The sequence below is a fragment of the Poecilia reticulata genome, chromosome 2 (genome assembly GCF_904066995.2).
Source record: "Poecilia reticulata chromosome 2, P_reticulata-male-v2, whole genome shotgun sequence".
In the NCBI taxonomy this organism is placed as follows: Eukaryota; Metazoa; Chordata; class Actinopteri; order Cyprinodontiformes; family Poeciliidae; genus Poecilia; species Poecilia reticulata.
In genome coordinates, this window is record NC_088831.1 from 12411312 (window position 1) to 12427460 (window position 16149).

A 16149-nucleotide genomic window follows, 5' to 3' on the forward strand; every position below is an offset into this window, starting at 1 on the left:
AGTCGAACCTCACTAATAGCACTGTTAAAAGAAGAATACCAGGCTCGATAATTTTCAGGCTTATCATCGAAATGGTAAAGACCTGAACTGACAAGGTCTCGCCTGGCCAAAAACTCTGCTAACGGATCAGATGTCGATATTCTATTAACTGGTTCTCTAGACCTGGCAGCCAATGGGACATAATTAGAATAAAGAGGTTGGCAGTCTTTTTCGCTGTAAGATTTTAGATGAGGTTTGGGTGAAAACACTGGTTCATGTGCTTCAACGTTTTCAGACTTCTCAGATTTCACACAGTGTGTTGCTTCTGGAATGTCCTTAGCATGTGCGTCAGCATGCTGTGGAGAAGCTTGATCTGAGTTCTTAATTTCGATTTGAGACTGAACATATCCGCTAGTGCGTTCAATTTTCACCTTGTCCGAATCAGACATTCCCGTTTCATCCAAAACTTGAACTGCCTCAGCCTGTTCTAAGACTTGAGCTTCAGCTGCTGCTGCAGCAGCCTCTTTTTGAAACTTTAACATTTCCAACTCTGTGTCAATTTTTACAGTTTCCAGTTGACTTTGAGCATCCCTTTTAGCTTTTTCTGCTTCTTTGACAGCCTTCTCCAGCTTAAGTTTAGCTTCATGGCTTGCATACGATGCTCTTACCTTGGCAGCCTCTGCTTTGGCTCTAGCTTGAGCTACACTGGCTGAAGATTTAGATGTCTTCGTACTGGAGGACAAAGATGACCTCCTGCTCGATGCCATTTCGACCACTTGAAACCTTTTAGTCAATGCTTTTTCACTGTAATGTTCTCGTCAAGAGTGTATCAACTCTGACTAAACATCGAGTTAAACCACAGCAAATGATGAGAGGGAGACGTGAAGTAAGGTTGACCATTTACTGTTTGCTTCCTCTTTACATGCTGCGGTGAAAACTGCAGACAAAATGAACACAAAACAATACAAAACTTAGTTCTGTGAGCAAACCTGACATACAGACCATAAATTTAACATAAATATGTGCTCTGCAGTCAACTGAAATGTACCATGAGCGGTCAAATGAAAAAACATCAGTCACAATAATGACACATTAGCATTTTAACAAAATAATATCTGGCACATCTTAAGTTGCATATATCTTAACATAAACATCACTTACAGCATTGCTTCAGCTGAGCTTTCCCGTGGATGACAAAGGATTAAATGCCGAAGACAAAACAACATCTAGCCATGCTTGCTGCAGCTCTAAAAAAAAACCCCCAGGAAACACTGAACAGGAAGTCAGACACAGACAATACAATGGCACTTCAAAACAAAAGCCTTCAAATCCACTACAGCCCCAAACAACCAAAAATGCCATCAAACACACTACATTCACATAATATCAAAGATAAATGCTGTAAAACAGCACATTTACATTTTATTCATTTGAAAATATTAACCCAACACTTTATTTCTTTTGGCATTTTATTAAGTTTTGAAATAATATCTTGTCATTTCATTCAATTTGCATTGCAGTGCATTCTAACAATTCCCTCAATATAACTTTTAACCATTTCATGTGTCATTAAATATAGCATTTATCTCTTTTAACCTTTATTACTAAAGAAAAAACAGAAAACATTTTTGGATTTTGCTTTTTTACAGTCCTTTAACCTTCTATGGCATAGCATTGACCTGAGCTAATATAAAAAAAATAAATAAATAAAAAAAAATCTGGTTTAAAAATGAATAAAGGATAAAAAATCAAAAATGAAATAATTTACGGTCCAATATTAAGATTGATGTGTAATTTAAGATGACGAAGCTCTGACAAAACTGCAAAAAAATATTTTCTCCAACCACAAAAAAAAAACAAACAGTCATGCCATGGTGGGTTGACCTATGTTCCTCCAAATTTAACACTCTAATATCCTTTAAAATTTTATTTCTTTACATATTCTTTATTAGATTGTAAGGGGGACATTGCGATTTTTATCCACCGCCTAAGGGGCCTACGGGTGCCCTGTCCGTTTTTACCCACAAAAATGAAATGAAATGAATGAAAGACAACATCAATCCTTGAAATAATGCTATGTATGCCAACATCTGCAAAAGCCTCGGGGGGGGGGGATGTTTTCCGGAAGGGACAGTGTCTACTCTAGGGTTTGTCTTCCACTTTTTGGGCTCTTTTAAAGCCCAACAGGGGTCATGTTGAGATGCTTTACCAAGGTCGAGAAAGAGTCACATGCTGTTAGACAAAGGGCCCATAGTAAAGAGTTACATGTTTGATTCTGTTAGACACCAAGGTCCATTTCTCACGAAAAAGAAACGTTTTCCCAGGCCACAGAGACATGGTGTGATTTCAGGGAGTGTCTTCAGTCCATATAATCAGCTCCCCTCCTCTTTCTCCTCAGACGCTACACAGACTTTTTTAGAAACTCTTCTCGGATGTAATGGTAAAAGCGTCTGCTTTCAGCGCTGAAAGTGAATAAAATAAGTAAAGTCTGAATGCTTTTCTTGGCTGATTTTATGCTCCGTGTGTCAATACAAATTATGATTCATCAATCGGGATTTCCATTCCCAACACTCTGCAGTTTCCAGTAAAGCATCTTTTTATCTGTGGAGCTTTGAGGAACATTTTCCTGTCAACAGAAGAAGAAGCTGCAGAGAAAAGAGGTTTGAAGTGTCTTTCATGATTCAAAGCTGAACTGAAAATGATTCCCATGTTTCCATCTCAGACCATTTCTGGTTCCAGGATGAAAATGAATCAGAGAGAAAAAAGATCAACTTTCCAGTTGAATCCAGTTCAGATCAAAACTCCATGAAGCCTCTAAATGGAGCCCAGTTTGAATCGGATCTTTATTGATCCAAAGAGACAAACAATATCAGACACCAAATGACATACAGGAGAAAATAAACAGAAAGAAAATCTTGGAGGTCAGAGGTCATCATGATGATCCAGTCAGAGTCTCGTTAGACTCAAACTGCTGCAGCTTCAACCTCTGAGGATCAGCAGGACACAGAGACCGTTCTCTACTTTACAGAGATCATCAGTACTTCCACCTGCAGAGAGAAGAAGGATGGAGAGATCAGATCAGTGAGTGTTTCCAGCCTCTCTCCAGCAGCAGTCAGACTGATCTCAGAGCTGTGACCAAGATGAACCTGATCAGTTGTTTCCTGTTGAACTGAGAGAACAAACAGATCTGAGATCAGATCTGCTGCTGCCACAGTTTGATGAATGAGGACCACTGTCTCTAGACATGTTGGACGGCTGGACGCTGGAGTCCAGCTGGACTTCCTGGAGACATGGACACAGCAACAACACTCATCTTCACACCAACACAAACACAGGAACACAGCAAGCTGCTGCTCCACTGATTGGCTGATTGCTGTCTCTGTGTCCAATCAGGAAGCCTGAACCATTCTCCTCCCAGTGAGAAGCTGCAACGTTACTGGGAACACTGGAGCTTTGCTTTGATGCTAAATCCAGCTAAACTGCATGGAGGATTAAAATAAAAGTGCTGCTGTCAGCATATTAGCTCAATATGCTGACAGCAGCTGGACTCACTACAAACATTTACTTACTCTACAGTCTTTACAAGATCCTTCAGCTGGTAAACATCTGAATCCTCCAGGCTGTTGTATCTCAGGTCCAGTTGTGTCAGATGGAGGTTGTTGAATTTCAGAGCTGAGGCCAGATGATCACAGCTGATCTTTGACAAACTGCATCTGAACAACCTGAATAAAGAATAAAAGATGAGCTGAAGCCAACAGGATGCAGGTGAACCAGTTAATCCAACAGAACCAGTTAAAGATTCTCATGAATATTAAAGCCAACAAGCTGCTGCTTCAATAAAGACCTGCTGACTTCAGAACCAGAACCAGAACCTGGTACTGGGTCATGTTGTGTTGGAGGATTTTAGTCAGTAAAATCATTCCAGGTTCTGATCAAAGTGTTGAAGCATCAATCATTGATTATTGATTTGTTCCTGTCAGATTCCAGGAGCTGGAATTCACTTTTCTAGACTGGGTTGAATGACCTTTGACCTGCTTCACATGAGGGGGATTTCTACACACTGGGGGTCTGAATGCTGTCCTGTTCTGACCCGAGATCAGCAGGTCCAACTCAGTTAAACAGAGGGACTAAATCAGTGTTTGTCAACCTTTTTTGGCCCAGTGCCCCCCCAGGCTTTATCCAGGTCCCTCACTGCCCCCCAACAAAGATTTTGTAGGCTACTTTGCACTGACCATTATTTTATCATTAATATTACTATTGTAGATATTTTGATTTTTATGCTTGTTTCTGTATTTTCATCAAAAATAATTTCCCAGAGAACCAAAAAGCCATGGGAATAGAAATTATTTTCACAGGCGTCTACGAAAAATGCAACAAACATTCAAGTTAAAATTTGTAGGCCTAACAGCAACCAATCAGAGTGGAACAAATATTCTTATTTTGTGCCATTTTCTAGTTGTTAAATCTTCCACAAAATGACCAGATAAAAGATGTTCAACATGCAGTTTACACTTTGAGCTATTTACGAGACGACTGAGCTCTGCAACATTAAAACATGGATAGAACTGTAACTACATTAATCATAATTCTTCTTCTCCTCAGTGTTTGTCAGTTTCTGGTGGTGCAGCTCTGTGCTGCCTTCAGGAGAATGGGACATCAGAGTATCATCCATAAAACTTCACCCACATGGCATTTATTGTGCAAACCAGAGCTTTCAGTGGAAAAACTAACGTTCCTGGTCCTTTTAATGCCATAGAAATATGAGACACAAACATGGATAATATCTTTATATAGACCTGTCTATTGATTATAGATGAATAATTTTACTGGACAGAAATTGCAAAGAACAAATCTGGTTCTTAATAAAATCCTAATGAGTCAAATTGAAAGTGTCATGGAGTCATCAGCCTCATGACATTAACACTGACATGAGAAATAATATTGAAGAAATAAATATATCAAATCAAATTAAAAACATAAATAAGTGATCAGTTCTTTAAGATATATTTATTCTCAGTACTAGATATGGTCTCAACAAACACATGGCACTTCAACAATATTATTTTACCTTTTATCTGGAAATAGTGTGTTTATTCTTGCCATACTGTCCTCTGTATTAATTATTGCTCGAAAGGTCTTGCCATACCAGTTTATTCCTCTGTATTTACTTTAGTTTCTTAGTTTATTCTTGCATTTTGCTCTTCATTCATTTCTATTTAGTTTCATTCGATTAGTATTATCCTATCTTGGTTTATTGCTATGTCCACTTTAGTTTCTTTTCTGTTGCTAGATGTATTTTATCATTTATTGACTCTCACCATCAGTAATCTTCACTCATTACTTGCTGCGCCGCCTAATCGTCATATCATATCATGTGTTGATTTTTCACTGTTCAGCGTCGGATTCTCTGTTTTTATGCCATAATTCACATCTAGTTCGTCGCTCCGTTTTATGTCCTGCTTCTGCTGTTTCAGAGTTTTGCACAATGTGCGCGTCTTTTTTTTTTTTTTAAGCCCCTAAGGTGCAGGGCGGTCGGGAAGCGTATCGATGGGGAAAAGGCAGACTGACATAAACCTTTTAAAACAACAGAAACAATTTCTGCATTCTGATTATTGAAATTTAAAAGTGCTGTGGTACCGTTGTTCCATCACCCCAGTTTCATACCGGACCACTTACAGCACCGGTGTTAACGCTATAAAATGAACGCTCTCTATCGTGGTATCACCCGTGGATGGATTTCTTTATTGTTTTTATTTAAATGGGTTCATTTTTCAGAGGGCTACACAGTGAGGGCGGTGATTTTAGCTACCAGTAGCAGGAGAATGTAGCTGCGCCAAGAAGCTAACAGAAGCTACAAACACTGAATAGAAGAAGAGCTGTCATCGATACAGTTGCAGCTAAGCATGGTTTAATGTTACACAAGACAGTTTTACCAAGTTTCTCAAAGTCTAAACTGGCATTGTTGTGCATTTAAGGTGTAAAGTTTACCTTCGCCCCCCAAAGGCATCCCAGCGACCCCCTTTTGTAAAAATGTCCGCCAGTGCCCCCTGGGGGCGGTACCGCCCACGTTGAGAACCGCTAGACCAGGGGTGCTCAATACGTCGGGAAAGGTTTTGAGTCGATCTCAGCAGGTGACAAACTGAACGCCGCCAGGACGCTGAGTCCAGCACTTCCTCTTCTGATAGGCTTATCAAAAATATTCACTAAGGTCCTAAACGTTTGTAGCTTCATTAAAAAAAGAATTATAAAAAGTCAACGAAACATGTTAAAATTAATAATCTCAGTAATTATTGTTTCAACAAGGTGTTGCGCAATTCTTTGCGTTTCGGTTCCATTAACAAAAAAAAAAAAAAAAATGCGACTCAAAGACCGACTGACGAACAGAGCAGGAGTTTAAATTAGCTACTCAACCACCGCTGTGTTCATGAGAGGCTTATTAATAATCGAGAAATAAATATCAAGCCTGGAAACCTGATATCGTAACGGACTGAATGTTGTTTTTAATGTAATCTTTGCTCGGCTTGCGGGGTGCAGGCGGTTGCCACGGCAACGGGTGTGCTTAAACGACAGAGACCGAGAGTAAAAAGGTAGATGTTTTCAGTTGATAGTCTGTTCGGGTTGTTTTACCTTTTTTTTTATACCTTTGCTGTAAAAATCACACCTGCTGTAGTTTCTGAACATTCAATAAACGACAAAATTGGACTAATTACCTCGTTCGTTTGTGAGCATACGTCACAACAAACATCAAATAGGACAAATATATTTCATTAAGTTTTAACAAATTCTACCGCGATAATTATGAAATTAAATTAATTATATCCCGACTTCAGAAGATTTGCCTTTACCTTTATTGGGCTCTTTGGTTCTGTAGTTTCTCATATTGAGGTCATCAAACCAAATTTCAGATCTACCATGACTGACTGACACATGCTGGCGTCAGGTTTGCAACCAGCTTCTGACTGAGAAACCAGCAAGCTGCTCCCAGTGTCAGAATCTCACTGAGGAAGAAACTAGATTAGGTTTTCTGTCACTTTATTATTTCTGCTATAACTGATGTATATTCACATAAAAAGTTTGGGCACCCCTGCGCTAGACTAAATTAAACCTTGGATCCAAGTCCAGGAACAAACTCAGAAAATATTTATTAGAACAGAAGATATAAACTTTGATTTATGATCAATTATATATAACTATTCACAGAAATATCAATAATTATATAATTAAAATACTCCAATGTCTCCAGTCTGCAGCCTTCAGTCTGCAGAAAACCACAGAGCTCCTTCAGTCCAGAATCTCCCAGGTTGGTGTTGAACAGCTCCAGTCTTGACAGATGGGTCGGGTTGGATTTCAGAGCTGAGAACAGAGACGTCCAGCTGGTCTCTGACAACCTGCAGTTCTTCAATCTGAATAAAGAATAAAAGATGAGCTGAAGCCAACAGGAAGCAGTTAAAACTGAAATATTCATCCACCCATTTTCTTTACACCCTTGTCCCTTAGTGGGGTCGGGAGGGTTGCTGGTGCCCATCTCCAGCTAACGTTCCGGGCGAGAGGCGGGGTCACCCTGTACAGGTCACCAGTCTGTCGCAGGGCAACACAGAGACGCAGGACAAACAACCATGCACACACACACTCACACCAAGGGGCAATTTAGACAGACCAATTAACCTGACAGTCATGTTTTTGGACAGTGGGAGGAAACCGGAGTTAAAACTGAAATATGAACAAATAAATTATAAAATGTAGAAAATTAATTTTCTTGAATGTAAAAGAAACACGATGAACTGATTCTAACATCTGATCCCGTTAAACTGGTTTAAAGAGTCCAAACCAGCAGAACCAGAACATTTTATCAACAAAGAAACTCAAAGTTTTTCTAAAAGTTTCTCAGGATCTTAAACTCAGTCGGATGTTTTTTCTCTCCATGTTTCCTTACAGGCTCCTGTATCAGCTGACTGCTCTGTACCATCATTTATCATCAGATATTTTATGTCTCCAGTTTTTGTTCATTATTCTATTAATGATTTTTTTCTTGCTGGTTGTATTTTAACTGCAGCTCATTGTTAAGTATGACAGATGTAAACGGTTTATTTCAATCCGTCTAATTCAGAGTTTTACAACATCCATTACAGCTCAGATTCTGAAAGTTGATCATTTTCTCATTTTGTGATGATTCAGTTCCTGAACTATCATCTAGAAAATATTGATCCTTTTCTCTGTCAGATTGATTTGGGTCTTTTAGTTTAAGTCCTGAATCCTTCATCAGAGACGCTGCAGAAATGGGAACATTAGCATAAAGGAACAACCTGATTGTGAAGATGAATCATTTTTAAATCCATTTTCCAGGTGAACCACATGAGAATGATTTCAGTAACTGCTGAAGCTTGTTGCACACAAAGCTTTACAAAGGTAAGATCTCATTTCCTGTCCTACAAAATAAGAGCTGAATCAAGATGTTTGAACTAAATGACTTTTACCACCATAACCTTCACAAAGTAAGTATTTACTGCAGGACTGTTAATTAATGATCTTTATACTATTTCTGTCTCCTTAATGTCCAGGAACTCTGCCAGAAGACTGTGGTCATCCTGATAGTCTGACTGTCAGAACAAACTCAGATTTCCTCTGGAAGCTGCTCTCAGTGGTTTGGAGGACGACTGACTTGTAATTTGCTCCATCAGTGGAATTGACACTAAATGGAAACTCATCACTTGCTTCCATGTTGTTTTGATTCCTGCCAACATCAAACTCCTGCATGAGCTGCAGCTCCATATGAGCAGGCAGTCAAGTCCTCAGAAAGCTTCCCTGTTTCTAGGAACCATTTCATCCAGAGTTGGTCGACTTTCTCTGTCAGACTGTGAACCTTTAGTCTGAGCATGTGCAGAACCTCTCCTAACACACCTGGTCCAGATTTATGAGCTGCAGTCTTTGTTGGTTCTGATGTCTGGACCAGAAAACTCATGTCCTGAAGAACCTGCAGCCTGTTGAGCTCAGAGAAAAACTCAGGTCTGGATTTTTTCAGACGAAGTTTAAGTTGGTTTCTAATTGAAGCTTCTGATTCAGGAAATGGATAAAGGGCGATTCCACCTAATTATTTACTACAACCAGCATCTTTAATCTACTCTAGTTAAACATTAAAACACCTGGACTAGATTGCTATCAACTAATAGCAGAATATTTAAAACAAAGTGTTGGATTTGCGGAACTTCAATAAAGGGAGATTTCATTTTCTTTTTTACATATTGACCTTTGACCTGCTTCCCATGAGGGGGATTTCTACAGACTGGGGATCCGAACGCTGCCCTGTTCTGACCTCAGATCAGCAGGTCCAACTCAGTTACACAGAGGGACTAAATTAAACTCTGGATCCAAGTCCAGGAACAAACTCAGAAAATATTTATTAGAACAGAAGATATGAACTTTGATTTATGATCAATGATATATAATTATTCACAGAAATATTAATAATTATATAATTACTTACTCCAATGTCTCCAGTCTGCAGCCTTCAGTCTGTAGAAAACCACAGAGCTCCTTCAGTCCAGAATCTCCCAGGTTGGTGAAGCTCAGGTTCAGTTCTGTCAAATGGGTCAGTTTGGACTTCAGAGCTGAGAACAGAGACGTCCAGCTGGTCTCTGACAAACTGCAGTGAGACAATCTGAATAAAGAATAAAAGATGAGCTGAAGCCAACAGAATGCAGTTAAAATTCAAATATAAACAAATAAATAATAAAAATGTAGAAAATTAATTTCCCTGAATGTAAAAGAAACATGATGAACTGATTCTAGCATCTGATCCAGTCAAACTGGTTTAAAAAAAGAAACTCAAAGTTTTCTATGAGCAGCAGCCTGGATGAGGTGAGCTATTTCTGCTGGTTCCTGATCATCAGCTGGAGACCCGACTTGGTAACCGGATCAGAACCACTCAGTTTATTCATTAATGGCCTTGGGTTCTTCTTAAAGCTGCTGAAAGTCAATGGAGGCCATTATTTCCTAAGGAGACGTGACCTGATGAAGCTTCATCACAGAGACGAGGCTCCAACCGACTGACAGCTGTCAGACTGAAGAGGACGGTTCCTCTCTGACCCGGCCCAACAGAACCACAGCTTCAGGACAAAGTGAGGAACCTGCTGCTGCTGCAAACCTCACTGTCATTCAGTTCATCTAGATTTGATTTTCTACAATCAGTCACTTCTTAGATGTTTCATTAATGATGATTTGAACTGGTCAGTGTTTGTGGCTCGACTGGAGGAACAACATTTCATTCTGGATGTAAAGATGAGAATCAGAAATAAAACAATCTGAATCTTTACAAACAAACTGAAACATCTCCATCATTAATTAACTTCATTTGAATTATTTTACTCATTTTGGTCATCAGTAAAAAACATTTTAAAGTCAAAAACTGAAAAACAAAGTTCAATAATCTCAAAGTCTGAAATAAGAAAATAATTAATTTATAAGGCAAAATGTTTTAGATTTTAATCTGACATTTAAACAGATTATTTTATAATATTACAATATAGTTATTAATCAAACTAAGGATAAAAATATTAATGAATGATTTTATGGAATAAATAGAGAAAACAAACCTCAGACTCTTCACTTTACTGACTGAACTCTCAAGGATCTCAAGCAGAGGCTTCATATCAGAGTCTCCACCTCCATTTATGTAGATCTGACGTATTTCCAGTTCAGTCAGATCTGGGTTGGACTTCAGAGCTGAGGCCACAACTTCACATTCAGCCTTTAGGATTGAACAGCCACCAAGTCTGTGATGAGAGAAGAAATAAATTCAGTTCTAATGAAATCAATCTGGATCATAAACAGACTAAAATATGATAACAGTGATGTCATCATGATGTCATCATCTGATCAACATCTGATCTTCAGTTTACTGAGTTTGACCCGACAGAGAGTCTGTGCAGTTCCTGACTAAAGTCCAGGTTCTGGTTCTGGTCCAGGCTTCATGTCCTCAGACCTTCAGCTCAGTCAGATGTTGAAGATCTTCTATCATCTGTGAAGGAAAGTTCAGTTTCTCTGCAGCATCAGAGCCTCAAAGGAGCTGCAGCAGCTGATGAAGAGGCTGACTGAGCTGAATGAAGGAAACTACTGGAGATGATGGAGAGGAGGAGGAACTGCTCACAGCTCTGACTCACACTGACTTGGACTAGACCGTTTGGCTCCTTGAGATCTTCCACCAAGCAGGAAGTGAGTTATAAATGAAGTGAGCAGAGCAGGAAGTCCAGCCTGCTGTGGACCTCTGGCATCTCTGGGTTTGTTTAGCCCATATCTGCTGCTGCAGCATCTAGAATCCTCCTCATCATTAATAATAGTAGTATATTCTATAGAAACGTGGCTCCCAGCAGCAGCTTATTAAATGCTGCCACAGAGGAAACTGGGAGCAGACCAGACACATGATGCTCCCAGTTGTGTCTCTGTTCATCTGCTGGATTTGATGCTTTAACAAAGTAGAAAGTGGACAGTCGACAACCTGCTTCAGCTAAAAGCTTCAGATTGTTCTGGTCGTCCTGCAGAGCAGCAGCAGAACCGGTCCTGCTGCTCCTTCAGGTCTGAACTGTCCTCTGTTGATCTGAGAGGAACTGGGACAAACTGGCTGGAAGAGGGACACATGTCTCTGCAGTGGTCTGTCCATCGTCTCAGAGGAACAAAGGTTTGGATGTCAGAAGAAATTGTTGCTAAACTCCTAAAGAGCTGAAGAGCAAAATCCCTGGAGGAGACGGAGCGTTTGGGTCCAGCAGCATCTTCATGGTGAAGCAGTGAAAGTTCTCCAGGAATTAAAGAGGCTGAGATGTCTAAAGAGTTGAAGCTCATGTCTCTGCAGGTCTTCATGGAGGACCAGCTAACAGCTTCAACAAAGGCTGCAGATGAAGAGTTGATGAGGAAAATGGTTCCAGCTCTGGAAGTAGAGTTCTCAGAGCTTTGGGAGGATCTGACAGAAACTAGGACTTTTTCTGGAACCAGACAACAATCACCACATTTTGGTCTCAGTTACAAACTCAGAGGAAACTAGTGGGAGGAGGAAGAGGAGGATGATGACGGAAAGAAGAAGATCAACGCTGTTCATAAAGTTTATAATTAATGCAATGGTTTATTTTAATGGTTCAAATTTTCATTAAACCTAAACAACCATTTTATAAAAACAGTCAAAGATCCTAAAAGGTGAATTATGGAGCCGCAGCTCAATGAGTGAAGAGGAGTTTAAAGTTTAAAAAGTCTCTCTGGCTGATTGGATCTTAGAGAAAATAGACATTTTCTAGAGTTCAGGGTTTTCTATTCATTTCAACCTGAAAACTGATAAAAGTTAAATATTTTTAACTGATCAAAATGTCTAAAAACCAGAAGCTGCGGCTGTCCTGGATCAACTGAATATTTAGATGTTTGAATGGCTGAAATTATCCAGAGGATGAAGGAAGTAGTAAAAGGCCAAAAACATCCAGAATCAACTTGAAGAAAGAAGAAGAAACAGGAGGTTAATAGTGCTGAATCAGCATTCACACAATGAAAACATCTAGACTCACCGAGCCTTTCTGCAATTCCTCACAGCTGGAACCAGTCTCTGCCGTCCATCCCATGATGTGTTGTACTTCTCCAGGTCCAACTCATCCAGAACCTCTGACATCTGCAGCATGAAGGCCAGAGCTGAACAGTCAGACTCTGAGAGTTTCTTCCCTGAATCCAGCAGCCGTTGGATCTCCTGATAAAATGAGAGGTCATTCATCTCCATCAGACAGTAGAAGATGTTGATGCTTCTGTCAGCAGAGATTCTATCAGTGTTCATCCACTTCAGGATGGTGATGATTCTCTGGATGGTTTCTGGACTGTTCTCTGTCTGACCCAGCAGATCTTCTAAGAGTCTCTGGTTGGACTCCACAGTGAGACCATGAAGGAAGCGGACAAACAGGTCCAGGTGGCCATTTTTACAGCTGAGGGATTTCTCCATGACTTTCTTCATGAACTCATCTAGAGATGTTTTGTTGTATTTTTCTCCCAGGAACGTCTTGATCACCTCTGACCTCCTGCTGGTGAAGCAGTGGAGCATGTAGGCTGCAGCCAGAAACTCCTGGATGCTCAGATGAACAAAGGAATAGACGAAGATGTTGCGCATTCCTCTCTCCTTTTTAAACATCTGAGTGAAAACTCCTGAGAACAATGCAGCGTCTTTGATGTTGATGCCGCACCATTTGAGGTCTTTGTCATAGAAGATCAGGTTTCCCTTCAGCAGCTGATCTAAAGCCAGTCTTCCTAGAGACTCAATCAGCTTCCTGTTCTTTGAATTACAGATAGATTTTGTCTTTTTTCTCCCATCAAACTTTTTCTTCTTGATTGTGAGCTGGACCAGCAGAAACTCCATGTACATCTCAGTCAGGGTCTTGGGCAGCTCTCCCCCCTCTCTGGTCTTCATCATTTCCTCCAGAACTTTAGCAGTGATCCAGCAGAAAACTGGGATGTGACACATGATGTGGAGACTTTTTGATTTCTGGATGTGGGAGATGATCCTGCTGGCCTTCTCCTCATCATCTCTGAATCTCTTCCTGAAGTACTCCTCCTTCTGGGGGTCAGTGAACCCTCTGACCTCTGTTACCATGCCAACACACTGAGGAGGGATCAAACTGGCTGCTGCAGGTCGTGTGGTTATCCAGAGGAGAGCAGAGGGAAGCAGTTTCCCCCTGATGAGGTTTGTCAGCAGAACATCCAGTGAGCTGGACTTTTCAGGTTCAATTAATATTTTAGTCTTGTGAAAGTCCAGAGGAAGTCGACTCTCATCCAGACCATCAAAGATGAACAGAACCTGGAACGTTTCAAAGTTGCTGATTCCTCTGGTTTTAGTGAAGTGGTCATGAATCAGTCCCACCAAGCTGAACTTTTTCTTTTTCAAGTTATTCAGCTCTCTGAAAGTGAATGGAAATATAAACTGGATGTTCTGGTTGGTTCTGCCTTCAGCCCAGTCCAGAGTGAACTTCTGTGTTAACAGAGTTTTCCCAATGCCAGCCACTCCCATGGTGATCACTGTTCTGATCAGTTGATCACTTCCAGGTGGGGCTTTAAAGATGTCTTCTCTTCTGATTGTTTCTTGTTTCCTGGATGCCGTTTCAATCCGTCTGACCTCATGTTCCTGATTAACCTCTCTAGTTAACCCCTCTGTGATGTGGAGCTCTGTGTAGATCTGGTTCAGAACGGTTTGATTTCCATGTTCAGCGATGCCTTCACAGAAACTTTGGAACATCGTCTTCACAGACTGTTTATGGTCATGTTGACACTGAATATGAAAATCTGGGGAAAAAAAGAGACAAACACACAAGAGGAGACAGTTCATCTAAATATAGGGTATACAATTATTTTTGATGTCCTCAGACGGGATTTAGATACAAACTTTTGAAGAATAAAAATCAATAACTTAAAAACTGCTCTTATCTAAAAATGAAAGTTAGCCCAACTTCGGTTTCTGAGAAATTTTGAGATTTAATTTGTGATTTTCTGCTAACTTAATCTTGTACTCACTGAGGCGATAGATAAAAAAAAAAGTAAATACATAAAAGGCTAAAACGTGATAAAACTGCAAGGAAAAAAAAACCTAAAAACCAGGTACTTGCTGCACAAACATGATTAAATTAGTTTCTCATTAAAGCTCTCCTACTTTTCTCTTGTTGAAGGTTTCAGTTAATCAGACATGTTTCCCACAGAGCGACCTCTGAGAATGAGAGTTTTATCAACGCGTTTAATTTGAAATGGCACTCTTTGAGTAATGTCTGCAAGCTGGAAACAAAGAACCAAACTGGCCAGTTTATTAGGTACACCTGTCCAGTTACATGTTAACAGTTGAAGGTGATTGGAAGGCAGCAGGAGCTGACATGAAATCTTGTTACAGCCAAACCACAACACATGGAACCATGAAGGGATCCGAGATTAGTTGCAATAATAGACTGAGAAACATTTAGTTCAGATGTAAAAATAGCAATAAATATACTGCAGGCTGTTTAGTTTTTTGATAAATTTAAACCAAATTTTGTCACTTGGAAGTCGGCATGTTTGTGCTGCAATGTATTCCTGGTAAATGACGTAGGCTATGTGCTAAGTGCAAACTTCTTCCATCCACATCAGTAATTTTTGTGTATTGAGTGACATTCAGCCTTTTCACTTGGAAGTGTTGAAATCAGTGATTTCTCTACTGTAATCCAACAAGTTACTATTTCAAATCAAGTAATTTTCTTTTTTTCTGCGTTAACAGAATTTCTTTTGTAATTTAATTTAATTTCCTCTGTGCGTCTTGGAGAGAAACCGCTGCTTCTATGCGACAGTTAGCAGCAGCGACAGAAATGTAAACAATGGAGGAAGATGTGCATTTTGTTGGTGGAAAAACAAACTAATTTGAGCTTCAGTCACCGCATGAGATTATTAAAGCAGCTTTGGGCTTGTTTTTTTCTAAAGTTGCTTGTTAACTTAATGAGTCACCGGTTGTGGTTTTTTGGGCTTGTTTTTGAAAGTGAAGTTACTCATTTGGGCTTGGAAATAAGCAGAGACAGCTCTATTTAGAGCTTTTCAGACAGTAGAGGAACACAATAATTGCAAACGTTTTTTTTGTTTCGTACTGTTGTAACAATTAAACAATCTCCCCTTCAGTTTAACCTTATAAGTGGAGACACATTGTCGATGTTACCATCGACAATGTGGTAAGTATTGGCAATATTTGCCAATACTTACAATTAAGTATTGGCAAATACTTAATTGTAAGTATTTGCCAATACTTACAATTAAGTATTGGCAAATTTCCACAAGTGGCAGAGCGTTGTTGTTAGCAGCTGCTGAAAGTAACTTAAGTTACTTTTAATGTAACTTAGTTACTTTCCAAATCAAGTAATCAGCAACCTAACTAAATTACTTTTTCAAAGAATAATTAGTAATCCGATTAAAGTTATTTTTATAACTGCTTGAAATATAAGAAAACGACATGGAAATGAAGAGGACAGAACAGAAACCTTGTTTTTTTTCTACTGCTTTGAGAGTTTATGCTGCAAAGAGCCTCAATTTCTAACTCAAGCTGTTTGCTGTAACCATCTGATCGAAATATTTTTTTTATATTAAAATTGTGAGTTAAACACTGAAAGATTATCAATTGTAAATTAAAACACATTTATCTTCCGCTTTTTTAAT

The 16149-nt window shown here is 39.5% G+C and overlaps 1 protein-coding gene and 1 long non-coding RNA gene across 2 annotated transcripts in view; both read right to left on the reverse strand.

Moving 5' to 3' along the window:
• Positions 1–866: 866 nt before the first annotated feature.
• Positions 867–1866, reverse strand: LOC145547810 (uncharacterized). Its single transcript, XR_014084104.1, has 2 exons — positions 1141–1866; positions 867–916 (listed from the first exon to the last, which is right to left on the reverse strand). It is a non-coding gene; the product is annotated as an uncharacterized LOC145547810 (long non-coding RNA).
• Positions 1867–2096: 230 nt separating this feature from the next.
• The window catches only part of LOC108166986 (NLR family CARD domain-containing protein 3-like), a 33870-nt gene continuing 19817 nt past the window's right edge, over positions 2097–16149 (reverse strand). The window contains exons 3-8 of the mRNA XM_081614072.1: positions 12519–14271; positions 10569–10748; positions 9461–9634; positions 7209–7382; positions 3549–3701; positions 2097–3026 (exon numbers count right to left, since the gene is read on the reverse strand). Of these exons, the coding sequence (XP_081470198.1) occupies positions 3014–3026; positions 3549–3701; positions 7209–7382; positions 9461–9634; positions 10569–10748; positions 12519–14271 (2447 nt within the window). The 3' untranslated portion in view covers positions 2097–3013. The remainder of the gene's footprint in view (positions 3027–3548; positions 3702–7208; positions 7383–9460; positions 9635–10568; positions 10749–12518; positions 14272–16149) is intronic.